The following is an 8,980-nucleotide window of genomic DNA, read 5'->3' as shown; positions in this document are numbered from 1 at the left end:
CTGGTCCTTGTCAGGTCTATAAAAATTGGGTAAATACAGCACGAGATAAACAAAAAGATGACGTGATATATACAGAAGCAATCCTGAGAAAAACTAAATACGCTCCCATGATTCAGTCATGGAATGACCTTTACTAGCAATAACTTGACGTAATCATTTTCACGAGATAAACAAAAAGACAACCTGAAATTATTCGAGAGCTACATTTTTAAAGGATAAAATACAGTTTCAAAGCAAAGGAATTCAATGTCAAAATATAAAATTCAATTTAGTGATGATCATTTTCAAACCAATAAATTGAATTTCAAATTAGACTAATTCAAATTCAGTTTTTAAAAGCATTTATTCAAGTTACAATTCAGAATTCAGCAGAAATTAGGTTTTATTTTCGGAAGTATAGGTAAAAGGAAAAGACAGCGGCCGACAGCGCTGTAAAAAAACCGTAGACTTGTGCGCAACAAGCAAGCGAATAATGAAGAGAACAGATTTTTAGACGGGGAACTTTTCTTGAAGTATACTGAGAGAGAGAGAGAGAGATGTCCATGAAGTGTGATTTTATCGTGGTGGAGGCAAAACAGCAAAAGTCAGAGGTATTTCATGACGATGTCAAATTCAAATTTGACAAATAAAATTTGAATTTGACGATGTTTATGTGAAGCGTAGTTTGGATCTTCTTTTGCTGCTGGTTCAGTCATATTGTTTGTCTAGCGCAAAAAAGATGTAAACACAAAGCAGGGACCCGCCGAAACATCAGAATCAGCGAGCTGTCGGCTTTGAGCCCCGTCAGGTGAGAAAGGCCACTTTGTGCAGAATCCGTGTTCCTGCTCTCATTTACTGTTTTAGCTGTTTGGTGGTTGTTGAAATTGTGTGCGGTTTAACCTGAGATTCTGGCATTTCCGGCAAAATTAATTTATATAAAAAAAATCGATTCAGGATTTTAATTGATATCACGTTATCCAAGCTAGAATCGATTTAAATCAATAACCAAAACACGCCCCTACTACTAACCACAAAACAAGTTTTCCCATTTCTCATAATACCATCTGCATCAAGACTCCACACAAGGCTGAAAATGTTTTGCACACCCGTTTTCTACATTGGGTTTATTTCTGATCAAATACCCTGCACTCCTCACGCCTCGTGCTCGTCGTCGCTCTATGCCATTTGCCACCCCAATAGAAAAAAACCTGGAAACGCCCCTGTTCACGTGCAAGCTGGCATGTCGCACTTTTTTTTTCTTTTTTTTGCTCTGCGTGTGCTCAAAGTCACAAATTATGCATATGTCAGCGAATATGATGCAAGGAAAACAATGAAAAGAACAAAGTTGGACTGAAGCTCTAGTCTTTTGTTTAGCTTCCTGTCAGCCTTCTTGTTTTCACTTATTAAGGGAGACGGGGAAAGTATGTAATAAAGCAACATATTTGTAAGTAAACTTGTAACTTGCATGGTTTCTTTGCTCTCTAGTAACCCATTCTCTTCGTCCTACATATAGTTTTTAGGGATTTTAGCGCTCTGTGCAAATAATAAAGCACAAGCACCAGCATAACAATCATAACAATTATTTGCAGTTAAATAATCCCCGGCAGCGCCACGGTATAAAGCAAATGTAAACAACCTAAAATGACATAACAAAACATTAAAATAACTTCGGGTAATTGCAGAGAAACAGCTCCCCTTGAGGAAAGCGGTAGCGAGCCAACGCCCGGCAGTGAACTCCTACGCTGGTTCCTAGTCCCTCCCTCTTGTAGAGTTTCCGCAGAGCTTCTGTGGTCGTGCTGGAGTCCAATAACCGCATTTCATCAAGACCTCTGCTCGGAGAAGTTGATTCATCCGCCTGAGGGGAAAATAACGACTCGCCAATTTAAGCAAGAGCAACGATAAACCGCACCAGGGCAGCACTCTCTAAACTTTCCTCCACTAAAGAAAGAAAGAAGAACATTTGTTTAATCTGCTCGTAGTTAGGGGTCGAATACACACTGTCTGTTTAGTGAACTTTGATAAAGTACAGAATGGCTGAGACAAGTGCGTCCGGCTCTCCCAGCTGCGTGGAGAGGCTGAAAAGCTACGTGAAGACCCAGAAAGGGTTCATCCTGGCAGCAGAAATAGTAAGTTTGTTCTCACTGTGATATTTGTGTGCCGCTCTGCTGTGATGATCCACGTTTAACGACTCACAGATATGGCTTTAATATGCTGCGTGTAAAGCTCACTTGTAACTAATCAATAATTTATAGATGGCTAAGTGGATTTGTGTTCTGTATCTATTGATTTTTTTAATCACTAATGTGTCATTTTCCCTTTGCTCGGTTTTCTTCTATTTTCTTATTCACATTTCTCACTCTAGTCTGTATAAGGAATGAAAAGTATGTGCTTTCTCAGAGTTGAAGGGATTCCACCTGTCACTGCTGCTCCACTGTTTTTGCTTTTTGCACCAAGGAGCTGAAATGCTGATCATTAAAGGTCACATAGGTTAACTCAGCCCACCGTCTCACGTGCTCGCTTACAGGCTGGATATTGTCTGTAGCCAGAGTAGCAAAATGCAAAGTATATCACATTATTGGTAGTATAAAGGCTCATAAAAGGATTTTCCATCCCACATTATAGGTTTGCACATCTGGCTCTGGTTAACAGGACTGCATGCACCCCGCAAAGGCAGGAATAGAAGTATAAATGCAAACAACCACCAGCTCCTAATAATAAACTGTCTTAGTGGCAAATTAAAATGACTTCCTGTCTGGGAATACTGTTGTACTTTACTGTCCTTGACCACTATTTTCACATGAACGCCTTTGTTTGCATTTCACAGCGGTGTGATCTCTTAACACATGAGTCACTTTAAGTTTAAATACTTTGCATAAGTTCCGTATTGTCAGTGGATCAGTATCTAAGTAAATTTACTTAAGTACTGTACTTGATGCACTTCCACTGCTTTTTTTTTCTGTGTTGCAATTTACAAACTAAGATTTTTGTTATAGATTCCAGTCAGCTGGTGAAATATAACGCAATGTATGAGAATGCAAAACAATCAGCACCACTTGGAGACTCATAATAAATTCCATATGCATAGTAAAAGGACAACAGTATGGATTGAGTAATATGATTACAGAAGCTTTGGAATATAGGACTTTTACTTGTAGTTGATTTATGTTTCCTTCAGGCAGAGAATGAATACCTTTTAAAGTGTTTGTCAGCTTCACATTAAGCTCTTGAGTCGAAGTTTTATCAGATCACCCTACATGAGTCGAGGGAAATGACTTGTGTTAACACAACCAAACATTAAACTGTACAAATTGCCAGATATTTCCTGTATGTTTCTGCTCTAATAGGTTCACTGTGAACATAGATCCCAAATATTTAATAGCATTCATCCACCCGATAAAGGATAAACTGAACATAGTAAATTGCAAAGACAAAAGGAAAAACAAATAAAATGGGTCAGCATTAATATCCAAAACAAAATGAATTAATGCGTTCCACTGAGTAAAACGGAGAATGCGCTTTTTTTCCGCCGATCAAACTTCTTGCTCTCATAGCTCGACAAGCTCATTATAAAGCAGCCCCTCAGATGTTGGTGGTCAGTAGTCTGCCCACTGTAAACCCCCCCCCCCCCAAAAAAAAAATAAAATAAAAATCCGCTTTGCCAGATAATGGAAATTCCAAGCTGGTGTGAAGTTTTACCCTGGGAACAAAGAATGCATGAAATGTTTAGCGCACACATCTCTGGTCTGCCATTCAAGGATAGGTTTGCTTTATGCTTCACTGAACACCCTTCATAGTTTGTTTCCTCTCCTACTCATTACTTTACTGGAGACTGATAAACTCAGACGGAAGTCATCTGATGGTGGATATCTGAAATGCTTTGGAGTGTAGGGAGAAGGACCGTGGGAGCAAACAGGAAGGCAAATGTGATTAGTGCTTATTATGGGTGTTTCCATTTTAATAGGAAAAGGGGGTATCTCATCCCAGCAGGCAGGGATGCAGAAGCATGCCAGTTGTTAAACCAAAAATGTGAAGGAATAAACTTCCTGACTTCACGCACAGTATTTTAGCCTCAAGGTTTCAGTGCATCACCAAATTAGGTTTAGACCCATTTTTATTTTCTGCCTGTAAGAAGCATGACCATGCATGAACATGTTTGTATTTGCAGAGCAGGTCGCAGTCACACCCATGTACCGCATGTTTCACATGGCACAGTTAAGTCTTTGGCAATGAGTTGTGATGAGCTAATTAATGACCTTGTTTATAATATTAAGAATGTGAATTAGTTCAGTGATTGAAGAGTGGAAATCCGTTTTTAGTGATTCAGGTTTTTTGGGGGTGGGTGGGGAATGCAACGTGTATAATGGGTACAAATGAGTAATTTTAAGTAAGAAGAGAGATGAAATAGGACTTTCCCTTCTTGCTCTTGCACACATTCATTGACTTCCCTAGCAACTGTTGCTGTTTGGAATGGCTCTGCACTGTGTACTACGTCTTTGCCCTCATGTTGCTGCTGACTATAAATAGCCAGCCGTTCACAACAGTTTCCCTCCCAGTCAATTCAACGAGAGCAGCTTATTTTTCTGATTTGAAAAGATCCTGCCTGGGATCTTTTAAAGCTGCCTGGTGCAAACAGATCTACTGCTGTGTGCAAAACATAAAGGTGTCAACAACTCAGAGACTTTCTTGTTCAGAGGGACTCTTGTGTAGTGGGTGTTTCTCTGTGCGACGGCCTCCTCAGTAGCCACTGCTCTCAGAGCAGCCGCCTCGAGCCCGAATAGAGCTTCTTTTGTGTAGGGCCTTGGCCTCAGCCTCCTGACTGCACTACAGAGGCAGCCTGTGCCAGTCTCAGGAACACACGAACTACTGATGCATCAGAGTTGCTGGCTGGCTGTTCGTGTGTGGGGAGGGGAGGCTGTAGTGACAGATGTAGGGGCTGGTGTCAAGTCAGTTAAATCATGCGTGTATCATATAGACTGCTGTGATTTGACACTGTCTCCTGAGTCGTCTGTGTCTGAGAATAAAACATTGCATTGAGTGCAACTGCCTTTTTTAGATGCATGTCAGAGTTAAGAGTGTGATTTTTATTTAGTAAGTATTACACGACTATGATGAATGTAACCATAGATTATGATGTGATGTGCTTTCTTTAAAAGGCTCTGGGTCAAAAAAGAATCATACCTAATATAAGATTTAGGGTAAAAAAGTAAGTATATATATTTTTTTTCTAGTGTTAGGATGCTTACGTGTTTAAGACCTGTAGTGATTAATTAGTAAATTCATTAGTTAAAAGAAGGAATATCATTTTTCATTCCTATGCACCATAAATCTAATGTTTTCAGTGGGTTTTAATGTAATTTCCCCTTTTCCTATATATGCAGTCTTGTTTTTTGGCACGTTTGTAAGTGGCACAAACCCTGCTGTGAGGTTTAAAGACAACTGTGCAGGAAAAGGATTCCCTGAATGTTGTCACAAATCAAATAAAATGAATGCCAGTTAGTGTGTTTTAGCAAATATAGTTGTTATACTTTTGAACCTTTGAAGTTTGCTCTCCTTTACGGCTGTTATATAACTTTGTGTGAAAGCATCTGCCCACACAGTTTGACAGCGGCAACAATAGCGATATTGAAAAACAGACTGATAGTGAGCTGTAGGCTGCCTGAGTTTATGGTTTCTCCACACTGGCCGCGTTTCATTGGAGCGAGAAGAATGCACGCTGACTTTTTTTTCCCCCCTTATATGGAAAAATATGATGAAACAATCACTGGCTGTAAATCTAAGATGAAAGCAGCTTCTGATAGGCAGACACTGTGCATTATGCTCGGTTCAGTTGTCTCACTCTAATAGTATTTTGTCTAGAAAATAATTTGTTAGCATGAATAGCTTTGTCATGTGAATGTTGACTTGGAAGTAGTCAAGTGGCTGCTGTAAGCAGAATAATGATGGCTTTGTTGGAGTCATTTACTGTCCAGCTGGACGTGACAGCTCTATAGACAGATTATTTTCTGTTGCTGTGTGACGCTACAAAAATGTGCAGCATCTCAGAGAAATTGCAGCTGATTTTTTTATACCTGGAAATTCTAACAGGGTAGAGGAATTTACGCAGTGTGGGTGTTAGTTTCCTGTGAAATTTACACTGATATCAAGTCTTATCTTCTAATTTCTCTCATCTCTATCTTAGCTTGTCAGTTTTATCGTCATCATCTGCTATGCTTCTTCCGTGTCTGGAGGCTACTCTGCGTTGGGCATATGTGAGATGATCTTCTCCATGATCTTCTTCGGCATCTTCATGATGGACCTGGACAAGCAGATCCTAGTGATCAACTGGGTCTGGACTGTGAGTCCGCACACACATAACTGCATGCACATGACACATTTCTGTGCTAAATTGCATAATACTTCATCTTTTGCGTCCCTCTTTTGTGCAGGATCTGTTCCGTGCTGGGATTGGTGCCGTCCTCTACATCATCATCTCTCTGGCCAATTTCATTGGAGGATCTGGGGATGGAGCTCGTATCGCAGGCGCGGTTCGTTAAGCCAGAATGACTCAGCCTGAGTTCTTAGCTGCATACTGAATCCGCTCATATTTATTTCTCTGTTTATCTTGACAACTGATGGCTGTTACCACTGACTAATTTCGGTGCTGCCAGTTATACATGTGAAAACTGAATGCCTGGTGTAACAAAGGTTTTTTTTTTTTTTTAAGCAGAAAAAACCAACAACCCCATTTTAAAGTTGCTTTATCATTAGTTTTTGCCTTTGAGCAGGATACACCTGTAACCTTTAAAAACTTTGCAAGCCAAAGCAGAAGTGTCTCAAACCTGCATTCTTTGTAATGACCAGCAGGTGACAATTCTTTTTGGTTACAGAGATATCAGGCTATATGGATGATCTCAGAAAACACTTTGATGAGATGGAAAGGGCAGTGCAGCTTATAGTATGTGGAAGTGTTAATACAGTTAATTTCTTACTGGAAAACTAAAAATAATGCATGAACAAAATGGTAAGACTGAGCCTGTAACTGCATCACAATCTCTGTTTCCTTTTACACTGAATCAGAGGACATTAAATATTATTTTGTCGGTTTTTGAAAGATTTTGTTTACTATTTATCAGTTTACTTTTTAAAAAATGAACTAAGTGGGCTTGTTATGCTCCTAATGACAGTAGATTTTCTGTATGTTAAAGATAAATTTCACATCTCATTTCCCCACCACAACCATCCTCGTGGTATGCTATGTCTACACGTAGTCTTTTGTATTAATCACGTGTATAGCTCCAAACATGTGCTTTGCAGCTGTATATCAGGCACAGGCCTGTCCCCACATTGGCTTCTTCATGAACCAAAGTGTCCAATAGTGTGAAGAGCACAAAGTCTTCTGGCACTTAACTTTAACAAAATACTGATAATTTATTTAGATTGTATTTGTGTTAGTTGTGATTCTGATTGTCAGTTCTTGCTTCTTAGGTGTTTGGCTTGATCGCTGGGCTGATATTTGCATACGACACCTACACAATCTTCCTCCAAGTCAAAAGTAACAGACAGCACTCAGCAGCTCCAACTGGTGAGAAAAACAGTTTTTGTTAATGCATTCAAAACGCGTTCTTGGTTTTATTTGATATGTGCAATTTTCTCTAATATCTTGACTGTTTTTGTTTTTAACAGATGACAGAGTTTAAATGTTCTCACACAGAAATACTTCTGTCAAGAACACAGAAGAACCAAAAGCAGTCATTTGGGCAAAGGTTAACAGAGGAGCGGGTCAGAGAGGAGGATGGACAGTAAAATGAGCAAGTCACAGTTTAATAAATGCTGCTGCAGGGCCTGAACAGATAAGAAACAGAAAAGAAGATGACATAGCCTTAATAAGGGGTGCTGGCATCTGTCTGTATGTCTACTCCATGAGGGATTCCCCTCTCAAACTTTTATTCCAACCAGACTAAAAGGGGAAAGCTGCCAATAATAGGGAACACTTTGATTAATGCAGAGAGATTATGAAAGAGCGACCTAGCACTCACAGAATCCTCAACCGATGCTTCTGAGATAATTCCATAACAGCAAAGACGCTGGTGAAGTATAACCTCCTGGGTGATAAAAAGCTTTTTAAAATATTATTTTGGGGGCAGCAAACTCATAAAGCACTCTTTTTTTCCAGGTGTCCCCTTAATCACTGAAATAAGAGTTCATTTTCATAATCCTTTAAAATATCTCCCCATATAAGTGCCCAATGGTCTTATCAAGATGCCAAATGGCCAGACTTCCTTCTAGGAGGACTTTGGATGACGTCATCATGCAACTTGTCTAATACACTTGTCTACTGTTCACTGTTGGACTGCTGTAGTAAATAGTAACTGTGTTATTTGGGCTTCAGAAGCAACTGACACAGAGGTGGTGCTTTTTGAATCGTTTAATATTATAAATGTCTTCTTGGGGGACTTTTTTTTTGTACTTTCTCAGCTGGTTACACCTTTGCTTTTCTGTTATTTAATAGTGTTCTGTGTGTTTTACAGTGCCTTAAAAGTCTCATTCAGAGTAACCAGTTCCCTCACCTTCTTCCGTTTCATCTTTTGTTTCTAAGTACTAAAACATTTGATTTCATTTTTATTAATCAGCAGTCTTTGGTCGTTTTTCTTCTAGAATTTTGGAATTTAGGACCCATAGATAGCCCATTAACTAAACAACCTCACTTATTATTTAAAATTACATCGTCATCCTCAAGTTTTGCCTACAGCTCTTGGATTCCTGCTCAGGTTATGCATTTTTCTTACGTTTGTAACACATTGTTTTAAGGTGCTACAATATTTTTCTGTAGACTGTATACTGCTCAGTAGCACAGTCCATTTTTTGAACATGCTATGTTAACATTAGGATATGTACTGCGAGTGTTTCCTCAACCCCTTTGGTGGTTTTTTTTTGTTTGTTTTTTTCCATCTTAATATGCTTTACAAGAGTCTGTAATTTAAAAGTTCAAAGGGAAATAAAAGCCATTTTACCACAAAGAAAA

The 8,980-nt window shown here is 39.2% G+C and overlaps 1 protein-coding gene across 1 annotated transcript; it reads left to right on the top strand.

Moving 5' to 3' along the window:
• The first annotated feature begins 1,754 nt into the window (after positions 1 to 1,754).
• Positions 1,755 to 8,980, top strand: plp2b (proteolipid protein 2b). The gene is made up of 5 exons (XM_085260187.1): positions 1,755 to 2,105; positions 6,158 to 6,313; positions 6,405 to 6,503; positions 7,444 to 7,540; positions 7,642 to 8,980. Exons 1-5 carry the CDS (start codon positions 2,010 to 2,012, stop codon positions 7,653 to 7,655), a joined length of 462 nt encoding a protein of 153 aa, XP_085116313.1. The 5' UTR covers positions 1,755 to 2,009; the 3' UTR covers positions 7,656 to 8,980.

Source organism: Mchenga conophoros, linkage group LG20, assembly GCF_057382185.1.
Source record: "Mchenga conophoros isolate Kocher_MC1m ecotype Shallow Benthic linkage group LG20, M_conophoros_male_GT1.1, whole genome shotgun sequence".
Lineage (NCBI taxonomy): Eukaryota > Metazoa > Chordata > Actinopteri > Cichliformes > Cichlidae > Mchenga > Mchenga conophoros.
This window is presented reverse-complemented; position numbering and strand designations above follow the sequence as displayed.